Raw genomic sequence first — 16,342 nt, 5'->3', positions numbered from 1 at the left:
TGCGTGCAGAAAACGAACAACCCTTCCAAGCACACAAGTCCTATTTGACAGGATCGAAGGACCAGATCCTTGCTCATGTGATCAGTCAACACTCGAGCATGTAAGACATTTTTCACGGTCAATGGGTATGATTCATGCACGGGTTAGCTCTACAAGAGCATTGTGATTTCCCATATACGGTTGATGCATTATGTTGTTAAGGTAGTTAGTTATATTACCACTTTATATTAATTTTATGCTAGTTTTTTTTACCAAGACATGCATTACTAATATATTAGTCGAGGTGAGTCTAATCTAAAACAAGATTAAATAAGTAAATTAATATACATGCAAGAGTTTAGAAAGTTAAAGTTGTTTTGAAGACTACAAAAGGCAGTTGGCTACAAAGATGTTGATGGCATTCCTTTGAGCTCTTCTTTGATTTTGATGATGATGGTTGCAAAAGCTTAGTGGAGGAGAGTGGACAAGGCCTTCCTAGGAAGTATGGGTGCCTTGAAGGCGCATGAGAGTGGGGAATTGGGGAGGTTAGGCCAGCCCCTTTGAAGGTGATGAAATGAAGATTAAAACCTAGATACTAGGCAAAGAGTAGTGTGTGGCTCAAAATGGGCAGCATAACTTTACTCTATTCAATCTTGAAAATACAAGGTGTAGGTTCCTCCTTTTATAGGCTAAGGAGGACCATAATGCAACCCTAATGCTAATAAAAAACGAAATGCAAATTTACATCACATGGAGCACATGGCCATGTGGAGAATCCTTCTAGAAAGTGACCAAATCTTTAGCAAATCTAGGTCAAGTCTCATGGAATCAAGTTTATGCTATTTACACCACAACTAATACTAAGCTATCCTTAATGGGCCTTCATGTAGCATAAACAAATCTGCATGGATTCGCTTGGCCATGGGCTTAGCAATTTGGTCCTAGACGCTCATTTCATTGGCCTAGACGCTCTCCACCTTGAGCTAGACACTCATCCCCTTTGGCCTAGACACTCCTCCCATAGCCCTAGATGCTCTTGGTTTGGCTTTGGATGCTCATGTCTTGGCTTTTGTCTTTCTTGTGAGGTTGTGCTTGACCCTCTTCCGTCAGATGTGCTACTCATCCATTAGTTGCCCATCTACCACCGTCTTGCCCAAGCTAAGTTCAGAGAAATCCATCTCAGGGTAGATCCTTGAGGCTTGGGCAACGACATCTTCAAAGCTCGCCATGTAAGAGTTCGCAGCATCTTCCCTAAGGGCTTGCCTTTCTTTCACCATCTCCTCGCCCTTCTGGATCAACCCCCCATTCTTCTTGGCCAGCTCCTCCTTCAGCCTCTCCACCTCGGCTTGAAGCTCCACGTTCTTGTTGGATAGTTCTAAGGCCTCATTGGACTTTTCAGTAAAGAGAGCCTTAGCCTCTTGTTGCGATTATTGAAGCTCATCGTGAAGCTTGGACGTTTCCTGCTTGAGACTTGATGGATTTGTGTCCTCCTCCTTTTAGTTTTGAAGATGATTTGTGGAAGCTTCATGGATTGGAGATGGAACAAGGTCCTCCTAAGAGTGGTGATGACCTTGAAGGTCCATGAGAGGTAGGATTTGAGAGTGGTGAGGCCAACTCTACTTGGAAGGTGACAGTTTAGGAAGATTAAGAGCCTAACCTAGGAGGTTTCACTACAAGAAAAAATGGTTTTAACGAGGGTTTATTTTTACATTATCCAGGGTTAAAACCTTCATTAAGTCATTTACCCAGGGTTGTAGTTTCCCCCGCTAAATCATCTCTGGGGAATGTGTTCCCCAGGGTTTTTTTAAACCTCAGGAAAAGCCTTTCAAAATACCATGGGTTTCAAAACCTCCGTAAAATACCATGGGTTTCAAAACCTCCGTAAAATACCATGGATTTCAAAACCTCCGTAAAATACCATGGGTTTCAAAACCTCCGTAAAATACCATGGGTTTCAAAACCTCCGTAAAATACCATGGGTTTCAAAACCTCCGTAAAATACCATGGGTTTCAAAACCTCCGTAAAATACCATAGGTTTTAAAACCTCCGTAAAATACCATAGGTTTCAAAACCTCCGTAAAATACCATGGGTTTCAAAACGTCCATAAAATGTTTTAGAACCTCCTTAAAAAATACCATAGGTTTCAAAATTATGAAATTTGTTTTTTTTTTATTCATTTACCATTTAGGCATTCATGTGTTTTTTAAACCACAATTATTTACATCTATTGTATTTATTTATCTATGTTTGTTAAAGTATTTTTTTTTCAATAAATAAAAGAAATAATTGGGACCAAGTTTTATCTTCAACAATATCTTAGGATGAAGATTAAGCAAAGATAAATTAGTGTTTAGCAAGCACTAAGGAAATGACTTTTCTATGTAAATTAGTACAATAAATAGTTATAATTGTTATAACATTTACAACTTTTAATTATAACTGAAAAAAATAGTTATAACTAAAACTTAAAAATATTATATTGTTTTTGTATAAAACTGAAAAGAAGATTGCGGCTGAGATAAATTCTTAAGGAATGAATTCTGTGAATTGTAAAATTGTGCAGGATTGGAATGCTAATAGAAATGGTAAGGTTGAGCAATATAAAAAAAATAAAAAATAAAAGACAATAAAGAAATGCCTTGAAAACTGGTTCAACTTGTTTCTAAATAAAAAAAATTACAGCAGATAGCTTCTCCAATATTAAATACAAAAAGATAACTGAGTGGTTGATGCTATAGAAGTTGGAGAAGGCATAGAGAAACTATGAAGCTACGAAAAATTGAGAAAAAGTAGAAGAGATACATGAATTTTCAAGCTCTGGATACCATGATAAAATTAAAATAAAAAGAGTACATGTTTACAACCATTTCATAAAAAGAGTAGAAGGATAAAAAAAAATGATCCTCACTTTTGAGAAAGAACTGGCCCAGATTTCATGCATCCAATGTACACCCGTTGTTTTGATCGGTGTCTCACTAGAGTTTGTCCTAGTGTTGCTGAAAAAGGAGTGAATAGTATAAAACAAGAATCCATGTGGAATAGTTTAAAGAATCCTACAATATTAATCACAAACACCTCAAGCAAGGTTAGTTTATGAGAAATTGAGAAAGCTTAAATACCTATATTTACATGAACATCGTCATCAACTTTGATATAGAAGTCAGCATCCCATAAGTTAACAGCAGTAGCAAAGTAGGTCTTTGTCTTTGCTGACAATTCAAGGTATCCTTCAACATGATCCTGCAGAATCAAAGCACTCAGATTTGTTGCATTTCTTTTAATTTTACCTTTAAATAAATGAATTCATGCTATTTTGTCAAGTGATTATTCAAGTAGAGACCAAATAAGTGAAGGGAGATTGGGGCAAAAATGCAGTAAGACAAATAGGACCATTACCAGTCTCAGAAAATCTCCATGCTTCTTATCTTCTGCTTCAATAGCTCTGTCTAGGATACCCCCTGATGTGGCACTGGTGAAAGAAAGGAAAAACCAAAAAGCTCAAGTTACAATTAATTCAATATATGACTAATGGATGAACCGCACGTTATTTCTATCAATTAATATATGATACAAGTTGGATGCATAAAGACAATAAAACGATGGTATTTATGCTATATAATCGTTGAAAAAGAGTTGAGGTATGCACCTATGACCAATTACAAATCGGATGATAATGCCCTTCTCTTCCTCTAGCTTCTTTCTTTTCTCACCTATTTACCGTTTTATCACAAGAACACATTATAAGAAAAAGTACTAACAAAAAATAACTGGGAAGAAAGAAAGGATGAAAAATAATGCAATTATGAACCTTGTGGCATCCATGTCTCACGAATTGAGTCTCTTCTTTTTCTGTTGCTGAAAGCAGTGTTGATTCCTACTACCATTAGGTACCTACTCCTACCAGATGATTCACTCATCTTGATATCTTCTGGTACTGGAGCACCACTTCGTATAGACTCCTGAGCTGCCTTTGCAGCTGCTAATTCCAACTCCAAGTTTGAAATTGTCTAATCAAGGGTTCTACATTCCATTCCATGCAGTTACACATTTTTAGTATAAAAGCAACAACAAAATAAAATTACTACAAATGGTAAGATAAGTATAACTTACTGTATGGCATTTTGTGTCTTGAAAGCCTCTTTATAGATGCCTTTAGTTTCACGTTTCACTTCCTTCTCTTGCAACTAAGGGAGACAAGCACACAAACACAGGAATTTCAAAGGATGATTTACATCATAGCCGAAACATTTAATTGAAACTATGTAGTGCCTTTGATAACTACCACGTAATTATTAAAACTGATCAAGCAGGGAGGAAATGTAACAAATGCTTAGAATTCTTGAATTACAATCCTCTGAAACTACATTCAATTTTTCAGCTTCCACAGCTGTTGTCCTTCCAAGTCCTTTAGGTTCAGGAATAGTCCATATCCAGCTATACATTTAAATTTCTTATAAGCAAAGCACCACAATAACTGTGTAACAAAGTACCGCAGTAGGTACATAAACATGATGCATTATTGTCAAATCAGAATCTGAAAAGAAATTAATGTCAAGTTGTTATAGAAACTATGAACGTTGAATTAAATTTCTTTAGTGACCACACTTTCATTGATCCTTCATGAGTCTATTATGATGTGCAAATAGATGCAATTAAAAATACTAAAGCACCCCCAAATATGTTGGACCATCGCTATTTAATAACAAGGCAGATCCCAAAATAAAAGGTCCATTTCCACCAACTTGTAAATATAAAAATAAGTGCTTCAGTTGCAACTACCCAGTCTCTTTTTCATAACCATGCTCTTCTCCCTGTTTAATTTAAAAGAATTATGGCCTAAATCATAGAAAAGTTAATACCAGTTGCTACTTTGCCCTCAAACTACCAGTTAGAATTTTTCGTATGACAACTGAACAGGCACACATATGCTGTGAACTGTAATAAAAGACCATTATTTTCAGCGTATCTGTAAATTAACAAAGGCATGTTACCACAATGAACCAAAGCATAATTTCTTTTCAAGAGCTGAAACATGTTGGAAGGGTTCTGAAACTTAGGGGGTAATGGTTTCCAAGCATGCAGGCATTCACAAGGCATGTTAAAACCGGTATAATTTTCTTATGTAGTTAAGAAGGGATAAAAAAGTGCATAAGATGCCATAAATTTCATACACTTCCACACAAAAGTCAGGTACCACACCACATACATGATTTCTGAATGAATAATGATGTGCATGGAAATTAAACTGAATTAGATAAAACCTAGAACTGAAGCGGAGAACCAGGCAGGGTCACGTTCGCGGGCGGCGCGGAGGTCGGTGATAGCTGCTGACCGGAGGGAGGAATCAGAGGAGAATGCGTTGAGGAAGAGGTCGCAAGAGCGGCATTGACGACGGAGGTTGCGATATTTTCGGCGAGGAGAAGCTCCGGCTATGACTTGGCGTCAACGACGAGGAGAAAGAACGAGAATGTGAAAAGACAAAGATGTAGATGAGATAAAATGAGAAGGTTGAGAGTTTCTCCAAGAACCGATTCTGTGGTGGAGCAAAGGCGGAAAGAGCTTCTCTGGAGCAGCAAATGAAGAATGGGTTTTGTGACTTTTTTTATGGAAGTGTGGCTTAGCAGATGTAGTGAGTATGTGGTGGAAAACTAAGTGTATAAGGAAGATAAAAAAAATTAATTATATTTATTTAGGGATATTTAGGGAGGTTTTAGAAAACCTCAGGTATTTTACTGAGGTTTTAGAAACCTCAGGTATTTTACTGAGGTTTGTACGAAAAACCTTAGTAATTTAACAATTAAAAAATATTTATTTATTAAATTTATATTTGAATTATATTAATATTTTTCTAAATAATTTTTGTTAAAATAATATTTTTAGTGATAAAAATACTAGTTTTTCTTATAGTAAATTTTTAAGAAAAATATCTATATAAAATAAATAAATAATTAATTAATTTTAATAAACTTATTTTGCAGAATTTTTAAAATAAATTTTTGTAAATATTAACTAAGATTAAAAAAATCTCTCTTATTTTACGGAAGTTTTAAAATAAACTTTAGAAATTAATGAAGGTTAAAAAAACCTCCGTTATCTTTGTGGAGGTTTTAAAATAAACCTTTGTAAATTAACGAAGGTTAAAAAAACTTTCGTTAATTTGCGAAGGTTTTAAAATAAACCTTTGAAAATTAACGAAGGTTAAAAAAATCTCCGTTATTTTGTTGAGGTTTTAGAATAAACCTTTGGAATTTAACTAAGGTTAAAAAACCTCCATTATTTTGTTGAGGTTTTAGAAAAAAACCTCCATTAGTTAAATCAATTCCTAAGGTTATATTAACCTCCGCTAAATAACCTCCATTAAAACCTTTTTTTCTTGTAGTGTTTTGGGCAAAGAGTGATATTGGCACAATTTTGGCAGCAATTCACTCAAGTATTAATCTTGAATTTACATGACCCAAGCTCCTCTATATATAGCAAGAGTGGGTTGAATATGAAAAGAGAATTGGAGGGAAATTCAAATGTTGGCACATGGGAAGGTGGCTCCTAAATTCAGCACATGTGAGGTAGGTTCTAGAATTCTTCCATGTGCTAGGAGTTCTAGAACCTTACGCTCCACTTAGGCTAAATGTGGGTTGGACCTAAGTTTAATTAGGAGTAGGAAACTCTAATTAAACTTAGGTTAGCATTTTAGGTACCACTTTGCATGTTTCAACAAAAATACAAAAGAATTAAACTATGCTACTTTTGACAAAAAATGTAAAAACTATTCTACACTAGAGTTTATGACATGTAGAATGCGTCCTCTTGACCCCTTTTTGACCATAACTCTAGTGGTTGCCTCAATTTGACATTTTGGTGGCATTTCAATGGATTGGTGTCAGGGCCTCTTCCATCATCCCCTCCCTCTTGAAAAGGATTTGTCCTAAAATCCAAGGCTTCGTCCTCATCATTAGTAAGGGGATGTATGTGGCTGGATGGTGTCCATCATCTCCTCCTTCTTGAGAAAATCTATCCTCAGATCCACAGGGTCGATCTCGGATAGGAGCCTCTTGCTTTGACAACTATGCTCGTCCTCCCGGATCAAACGTTCATCTATGGGAATATCAAACAAAGCAAATGTGTTAGTTTGAGCAGTTGTATAAAAATCTATTCTATTAAGTTGCCTTTCCCCTTGTTTTTCTATTGTTTTTGGCAACTTTTTACAAGATTTCTTTAGAGAGGAGTTCATAATTTTCTTTTCTTTCAAAAGCTCAAGAGTGTTATCAACTCCAAAATGACTTATGAATCCTCCTTTATGTGACTCATTTACTAGGAGTTTTCTATGTGTTATTTGGGGTATGCAAAGTTTTTCTTCTTTAAATAAGTACCCCTCATAAACATAAAACCCTCCATGTGCTCTATGTGGGTATTTAGCAAATGTGGGTGCAAAATCTTGATAAAATTTAGATATGTTATCAAATCCAAGAATTTGGGCTCCAAGTTTTAAAAATAGGGCATGTTTCCTTGATAGAGCATCCACCACAATATTTGTATTTTCCTTCTTGTATTTGATAACATATGGAATTGGCTCAAGAAATCCCATCCATTTTGCATGTATTTTTAACTTGTGTTGACTCTTTAAAGATTTTAAAGACTCATGTAGGGCCCTCACAAGTGTATAGAGCTCTTTGTTATAGATGGGGTAGTTGAGGGTTGCACCATGAAGTTTTTCAATAAAATATGCAATTGGGTACCCACCTTGCAACAACCCAACACCTATTCCTACTCCCAATGCATCACACTCTAGCTCAAAAGTTTTTTCAAAGTTTGGTAAAGCTAGAATGGGTGAATTGGTGAGTTGAGCTATCAATCTTTGAAAGGCTGGCTCATGCTTCTCCATCCAACAAAATGGAGTGTCTTTCTTCACTAACTCATTGAGTGGTGAAGTTAGACTTGAGAAGTTAGGATCAATTCTCCTATGATAACTTGCTAGACCATGAAAACTCCTAACATCTCCTACATTTTGTTGTGTTGGCCCTTCTTGGATGGCTTTGATTTTCTCAGAGTCAACATGTACCCCATTTTCATTAGCTATACAACCCAAAGACATTACACTATCAACATAGAAAGTACATTTATCACTATTAGCAAACAAACTATTAGCCTTAAACACTAAGAAAACTTCCCTAAGGTGGCTTAGGTAATCATAAACTACTACATATTTACCTATGCAATCCCTTTTTAAAGATTCTATTTTTACTATGCTTGTAAGGGGTGTTGTAAGATATTTCTCATTCTTTGTAGATCCCTCTTCTTCTTTTTCAAACAACCCCTCACTTGACTTTTCTATTTCTTTCTTCTTCTTTTTTCTCATTTTCTTCACTCTCACTAGTTTCTTTTTCTTGGCTAATATTGTTAGCATTGTTCCTTAAGATCATAGATCTTTCATTGGAACAATGAGATGCTAATTGACTCTTACCAAGATATTCTAAACATTGAATTATTCTAGTGTGAGTGTGTGAGATATGCTCGGATAGGTTTTGGGAAAGTTCTAGAGATGTTTCTTTTATATGTTCTTCCCCTATTTTATACTCCTCTTTGGGATAAGAGTTGGAGTATGAGTTTTCCCTATGACTTGAAGTTTTCCTCAAAATTTGTTGTTCCACTTTGATACATAATTGAATCAAATCATTCAAGTCTTGGTAAGGTAAAAGTTCAACTCTATCTCTAATCTTAAGGTTAAGCCCACTTAAAATTCTTGCTATGGTAATGGATTTGGATTCCCTAATAGAGGCTTTCATCATGTATAGTTCCATTTTATGCCTATATTCCTCTGCACTCATGGTCTTTTGTTGGAGTCTTTTGAGCTCATCCATCAACTCCCTATTGTAATATGAAGGCATATGGCGACGTCTTAAGGCTCCCCTAAGATCATTCCAATATTCTATGGGATGGTCCTTATGAAGACGTCTCTCTCTTTCAAGGGTCGTCCACCAATACATAGTGTTACCTTGGAAACTTAGGGTGGCTAAGGATACTTTGTTTTCTTCACTCACATGGTGACATGCAAATAATTGTTCGACCTTCATTTCCCAATCTAGGTAGGCTTCTACATTCTCTTGACCATGGAAATGAGGTAGATCTATCCTAACCTCCCTAGGGCTCTCTTTCTTTTCCCTTCTACTTCTTCTTGGGGGTGGTTGATAATATTCATTGATCCTAAGGCTTTGTTCTCCATAGGATTCATTACCCCTAGAGCTAGATGGATGTGAACTCTTTTTAGATTTTGTGAATTCATCTTTAACCACTTTAAATCATCTCGTATTAGAGCAAATTGAGCATCCCTTTCTCTAAGTTGGGCCTCATGATGCAATTGTCTAAATGAAAGTGCTTGGACATCTTGAGCAACTTTTCCCAAAAGGTTTTTAAAAAATGTCATATCACTTTCACTAGAGTTGCGAGATGGAGAAGACATGGTTAAAGACTTGTGGCCTAGGTGTTTTACCTCAAAAAAGATAAGGATAGTAGTGAAGGTAGCTTTCCAGGAAAGAGAGGTGAGTCACTAGGACTTCTTAAGTACCAAGTCTTTCCTTGCCAAAAACTATCCCTCAAAACTTGTCTCGCACCTTTTTCTAAGTAAACTACGTGAGACACAAGTAGAATGAAGACACAATTTTATGCAAAGAAAACAATGCCAAGTAATTAAAAGAAAATACAAGACAAGTAATTAAAGCAAAACAATTACTAAGCACAATTAAAGATTGTTAACTAGAAAGCTTTAAACTAGACGTTTCCTAAGGTGAGGCTTCTAGACACTTGGAGCCATTGAAGACACACTCACCGTCTACACATAATTATTCCACTAATTAAACAAGGTTGAATGTAATTACAACTCAAAGGAAATACAAAGAAATTGAATTACACAAAATAAAATTCAAATTTCCTAAACTATGCAGTCCTTGGCTTGTGATTGATCTTCCTTGTTGTGTGCTACAATGTGTATGTGTTTGAATTTATATTTGCTGCAACTCCTTGCCTTAACCTCGTTTGGTTAGCCAATTAAAATCTTCAAAACAGTACCTACTAAGTAGGGATGAACTCACCACAAGGTTAATTCCAACTTAACAAGCACCAATTTGAATTTTGTTCACCAATAATTTAGAGGTCAAGAAATGAAAGCAAAGAACAATTCAAATTTAAAAATAGGACAACAGCAAATGGATTTGATTTATAGGACACAACTAGAAGGAATATTGAATAAATTGGACAAACAATAAAAATAGGCACTCAACAAAAGGTAGCACTACAATTGAACCTAGAGAATGACACTAGAATTGATTAGAAAAACCAAAACAGTACTACTGGAAATTTTTTAAGTCCAAAAAACGTGACTTATAAAATTTATGCTGAGCTAGCTATTTGAAATTTGATTCTGAAATTTGAACCACAAACAATTCAAGGTCTTAGCAAACTTTTGGCGCTGGAATCACACCAAAATTATGCACCAAATAATTCTGATAAATTTTTCAAAATTCTTGTCCAATTACTGTATCTTTTGGCGCCAGGATGCACACTTTTTTTGTTTTATTTATCATTTTTTCTCTATTTTGTCTTTTGATCTGATTCTTTTTTTCTTGATTTTCTAATACATCAAAATGTATAGATCCATATTTTCATAATTTTTCTTCAACTTATTTAAATTTCATAACAAAAAACAGCCAGCACAGAATTTGAAAAACAGAGTAATCCTAATTTTGGAATTTAAAAACAAAATGAAGAACTTCAAAAACACAATGGAGTGAATGTATATGAATTTGTATGGATCTAACATACAAATATGAACTCAAACTAAAAACAAAAATGCACCAAAGGATCAACAAACACGAAATTATAAATCTGGACTCAAATCAAATCAAGAAACCAAAATTATCAACAAAATCAGCACTACATGGATTTGATGACAAATTAGGAGACACATGACTTAGACAAAACACAATTGGATTCAGAAATTAAAATGACAAGACACATAAAATGAACCAAATAGAATTGCAAATAAGACTCAAACAAACTAAAAACAGAACAGCACACTACAAAAAAAAAGGTTTATTATCATGGGCCAAAAAGGGACCCTAAGTATGAAAAACCTACGCAAAAGGATCATTATCGTCGGCATAGCGTTAATAAGAATTTTGAAGCTAATATACTTGAAGTAAAGATATTGGCGGGTGTGGGCGACACATGGCGGGTGTTTATTGCGTAGGTCAAGCGTGGGCTTAGCCTACAAGGAGTTTAGAAATTTATAAAAAAATTGTGAGTTTGACCTACGCTAAGCCCACGCAAAATTATATTAGCGTGGGTCAAGCCTTCAAAATGTCCAAGTAGAGTGAGTTTAGTTGCGAGAGGGGCACACAATAAGCGTAGGCTAAGCCTTCATGTTGACCACAAATTAGCGTGGACTTAGCCTTCAAAATATTTTTTATATTATTTATTTGAAAAAGTGTAGGCTTAGCCTACAAGTTTGGCACACAAAGAATTTCAAATAACTATAGTTTCTAGTTTACAGTTTGAAATATATTTTTATTGAAATAAATCAATTTTAAAAAGAAAACTATTTTTTATTAAAATAAATCAATTTTAAAATTACATTAACTAATGTGAAATCAATTTTAAATTACTCTATTTCTCTTTTTCTTATTGCATTTATCCTATTTTTTACCTATTTCATTTTTTCCAATATAATTATTCAAGATAAAATTATTTTAGGGAGCAATCTAATATGAAGAAATGTTTTTTACTGAAAAAAAATTTATTTATAACTTTTTCTTTATACTTTTTACTTGTCTTTGAAAATTGAATATTGTTTTTTCTATGAGCTTACTGGATACAATTGTTAGTTTTACAATTGAGCTTGTATTTTTCAATTTAATAACATTAAAAAATCATGCCAAACATTATGAAACTCATGGTGCAGACTTTGATAACATCAATGTATATTATATCTTCTTAAGAACGGTTTCTATTACTAAGAAACAATGTTGTGTGGCATAGTCCAACCTAAAAACCTATGCTCTAGCCTTGAAAAACTATAGCTTTACAATATCCCTACCCTGTAGAGATTATTTCACATTCACCAGCAAAGATCTAAGCTTTCTGAACACACACAGTATGTTACCATTGTGAGACAACATTCACAATCAGTATAACTTTCCCAATGAAATCATTCAGACTCACATCATTTCCACGGATGTCCTGTAAATATAGTTCACATCATAAACAAATATAAATTATCAAAAAAAAAACTTCTTCCAAGCAGTTAAATACTAACCACAGATCAGCAATAACAACAAAATCAACAATATAACCAGACTTGTCCCAACATAACCTCATACTGTCATGTCTTATCTAGTACTCTTCCTATAGAAAATTTAAAAGAAAAAACAAATATATATACTATTCGTTGTCAAAAGAAATAGATTGGCTTGCCTCAATTTTGTTTTTATCCTTGCATAATTCTATTTCTGACTTGTTGACATTCTTTATGCTTTGCTTGGTCTTTGATTTTAAATCAGCCTCCACGACTCCAACAGGTTTTGTCACCTTGAAAAAACAGCATGGAAATGAAAAACTAAGCAGCTATTAGACATAACAAATCTCCTAATACCTATCTTAGGGTGCATAATAGAACTTCAGAAAGCATATTAGCAGGCATATACACAATATTTGTTTCAAAGTCCAAACAGCTTTCCCAATTCATCAAGGATAACCATTATTGAAGTGGACATACTGGTTTTTTTGCTAACACTGCTTATGCATTATAGCTTAGTTAGTAAACCATTGATGTCTGTATTGTAATCAATTTAACATGAAGATATACAAGCACTCATTGATGTCTATATTGTAATCAATTTAATTACATAATCCCAAAATTAAGTGATTTTTCATTATAGTCCATGAAAGAAAGAGATTTAACGAAATGCTTTATTTGAATTGGTACTATTCAGATCTTCTAGATGGCACTTTTAGTATGTTATATGTTGCATGCAGTGTGCCAGAGTGAACCCAAGAACAATAGTCAGAATTATATAAGGTGCAATACCAAGATTATATAAGGTGCAAACTTTTATAATCAGGAATATCTAGATTATATATTTATTATTAGGAACATCTTTATTTAATAGGAATACATATTAATAACAATAACTTTGAAATTAATGGTAAAAAATACCCAAAACAACAAGTTAGATGCTATTAGAAATTTGAAAAAGAAAACTCTAGTGTTGTCACTATTACAAAATACCTTAGGTTCTTGAGCACTAAAGAGCAGATAAAAGGCTCACAAATTGAAAACTACAGAACAATGCAACTTCCCTTCCTAAAAACAACTAAGAGCAACCACACATTCCAGCAAAACACCATTCATACTAGACAAGAAGCCCTTAACCAACATAACAAAATTGGTAGCTTCAAGATCTAGTAGAAGAGAATGAACAAATCACCACAATCAATTCTGAGTCTCCAAACAGCAAAGACTCAAAAAAACTATGACAGCAACAGCATTACAGAGCAGATATAATTGGGTTGTAATAGCATCCACTTTTCCAAGAACACCTCACCAAAACTTCTCATTGAGTAGAACCTACCTCCACAACAACCAGCGGCTTCACTCAAAATTACCAGACATGAGAGCCTCACACCTAAGATCAATCTAGGCAACAACAGAAACAAAAGTGGTGCACTCTCCTAGTCCTGGTCACTAAAGCTACACACCAATACCTGCAGGGGTGCTACTCCAAGGCACCAAACTGAAAATAAAAAAAAGACAACCAACTGCTTGAGGCTTGTTCTCCACCACTTAATCTGTGTTTCCAGCAGCACCAATTACCTACGCCAAGAGGACCGTGCCTGCAAGGGAGTATATATAATAGCCTAGATAACCAATATATTGCCGATTATCCTTTTCTTCACCATATATAACCAATATATTGCTTACTGTTATTTGTCTTCCACTCTAATCATCCATTCACTTACAATTACTTAAGGGTTAAGTTAAGTGTGTTTTTATTGCAAGTTCTAAGTTTATTGTTCTACTGCTTTCTTTTTCTCTCATCACAATCATTCTCTTTTCTCTTCACTCTCTCTATCCCATTTCTCCAAAACCGTCACAGTTTATTACTATTCCCATCTGCATCATCATTTTAATCCTCTTATTTTATTATCATAGTATTCCCAGTCGGTTTCTTTCTCTTCTCCATTCTCTCTGTTTTTTCCTCCATCGGCTACTAGTTTCTGCTAGCTTCATCAAACTCAAGGTTTATACTTTTTATTCCTTTTAAATTATTTTAATCTTACTTCTCTGAACTTTCTGTTCCTTTTTTTTCTACTCTTTCTTCTATTTTATTTTCCATCATGAAGAATATGCTTTTGGAGAAGACAAGGTTCTTTTATTTTTTGGAAGTGACCGAGGAAAGTGACCATGAAGATGATTTCTATGTTGAGTCTGGTGTTGGAAGTGGGTTTGGTGAAGGATACAGTGGAGAGCAGGGTTATGAGAATGAGAAGCAACTCAGTATCCTAGTGGATATGGGTTGGAAGCTGTGGAAATTTGTGAAACCTAGTCTATCTTATTCAACTTCAAACACAGGATGCAACATCAAACACAGAATAAAATTCAGCACTAACCTTCTATCACCAGGTTGGTTTCCTCTGATGTCAGGTATCACAAGCGTTGCCCCCAGACTTCTAGCAACAATCACCGGATATTATCAGCAAACACAATCTGAAATCGAGAAGTTAGGGTTAGTGCGAAAGATTAAGAAAGGAGAAGGGAAACTCACTGTGAGTACAATTGCTCAATCGGTCTCGCTCGCTCAATCACTCTCGCTCCATCGCTCAATCGCTCTCGCTCAAATGCTCACGGTCCACTGCTCAATCACGTTCCAAATGCTCTACTACTCAATCACGTTCCAAATGCTCCACTGCCAATCACGTTCCAAATGCTTCACTGCTCAATCACGTTCCAAATGCTCAAATGCTTCACTACTCAGTTGCTCGCTCAAATGCTTAAGCTTTTGAATCAGTTTACGCCCCCAAAAATGGAACCGTAGTTGCTAATTTTGACTTTCACAAATTGTTTATTTAATTTTAATTTTAAAATCATAGCAGGGGCTAAACCTTCAAAATTTAAAATAAGGATAGCGTGGGTTTAACCTTCAAATTTAAGTAGACATAGCGTGGGCTTAACCTTCAATTTTATTATTATTATTATTATTATTATTATTATTATTATTATTTACTTTATTTTTAAGTTTGCGTAACTCACACTTTCCCACACTTTATTCTATTTTCTTTAATTGTGAAGGCTAAACTAACACTATTTAGTGTCCACAAGTGCGCCGTCACTTTTCTTTGCAGCTAAATGTAATTTTTCTTGTAGTGGCAACACAATTCTATATGGATTTCTACACAAATGTGAAAATTAGAAGCTCAAGAACAATGTGAACACAATGCACCGATTGGATTTCTCCAAACAGCACCTAAATCAAATTAAAATGCAAAAAACAGCAAGACAATATAGGGAATTGAAGAACAACACGGAAACAAGAATAACACAAAAATTAAATGAAAGAAGACACTTAGCTCTTGTAGAACCATAGCTCATGATACCAAATGATGGATTTGTGTCCTTCTCCTTTCGGTTTTGAAGATGATTTGTGGAAGCTTCATGGATTGGAGATGGAACAAGGTCCTCCTAAGAGTGGTGATGACCTTAAAGGTGCATGAGAGGTAGGATTTGAGAGTGGTGAGGCCAACTCTACTTGGAAGGTGACGGTTTAGGAAGATTAAGAGTCTAACCTAGGAGGTTTTGGGCAAAGAGTGATATTGGTACAATTTTGGTAGCAATTCACTCATGTATTAATCTTGAATTTACATGACCCAAGCTCCTCTATATATAGCAAGAGTGGGTTGAATATGAAAAGAGAATTGGAGGGAAATTCAAATGTTGGCACGTGGGAAGGTGGCTCCTAAATTCAGCACATGTGAGGTAGGTTCTAGAATTCTTCCATGTGCTAGAAGTTCTAGAACCTTACGCTCCACTTAGGCTAAATGCGGGCTGGACCTAAGTTTAATTAGGAGTAGAAAACTCTAATTAAACTTAGGTTAGCATTTTAGGTACCACTTTGCATGTTTCAACAAAAATACAAAAGAATTAAACTATGCTACTTTTGACAAAAAATGTAAAAACTATTCTACACTAGAGTTTATGGCATGTAGAATGCGTCCTCTTGACCCCTTTTTGACCATAACTCTAGTGGTTGCCTCAATTTGACATTTTGGTGACCTTTCAATAGCTTGGTGTCGGGGCCTCTTCCATCAAGACCCTC

At 35.0% G+C, this 16,342-nt stretch overlaps 1 protein-coding gene and 1 long non-coding RNA gene across 9 annotated transcripts; both read right to left on the bottom strand.

The window, feature by feature from the left end:
• Positions 1-2,616: 2,616 nt before the first annotated feature.
• Positions 2,617-5,639, bottom strand: LOC137823420 (probable beta-1,3-galactosyltransferase 3). Of its 8 annotated transcripts, none has more exons than XM_068628539.1 (8): positions 5,243-5,612; positions 4,264-4,415; positions 4,092-4,165; positions 3,790-4,001; positions 3,628-3,691; positions 3,378-3,450; positions 3,101-3,221; positions 2,617-2,977 (listed from the first exon to the last, which is right to left on the bottom strand). In XM_068628539.1, exons 4-8 carry the CDS (start codon positions 3,896-3,898, stop codon positions 2,886-2,888), a joined length of 459 nt encoding a protein of 152 aa, XP_068484640.1. In that variant the 5' UTR covers positions 3,899-4,001; positions 4,092-4,165; positions 4,264-4,415; positions 5,243-5,612; the 3' UTR covers positions 2,617-2,885. The 8 variants fall into 8 exon arrangements, with proteins under 8 accessions (XP_068484640.1, XP_068484647.1, XP_068484642.1 ...); XM_068628546.1 differs by having other exon boundaries at positions 3,811-4,001; XM_068628541.1 differs by having other exon boundaries at positions 5,188-5,606.
• A 6,274-nt stretch (positions 5,640-11,913) lies between these two features.
• Positions 11,914-14,805, bottom strand: LOC137826866 (uncharacterized). The gene is made up of 3 exons (XR_011083599.1): positions 14,640-14,805; positions 12,444-12,557; positions 11,914-12,209 (listed from the first exon to the last, which is right to left on the bottom strand). It is a non-coding gene; the product is annotated as an uncharacterized lncRNA (long non-coding RNA).
• Between the last annotated feature and the right edge of the window lie 1,537 nt (positions 14,806-16,342).

Source organism: Phaseolus vulgaris, chromosome 8 (assembly GCF_000499845.2).
Source record: "Phaseolus vulgaris cultivar G19833 chromosome 8, P. vulgaris v2.0, whole genome shotgun sequence".
Taxonomy (NCBI): domain Eukaryota; kingdom Viridiplantae; phylum Streptophyta; class Magnoliopsida; order Fabales; family Fabaceae; genus Phaseolus; species Phaseolus vulgaris.
The sequence above is the reverse complement of the archived record's forward strand: the minus strand, read 5'-3'. Positions and strand labels throughout refer to the sequence as shown.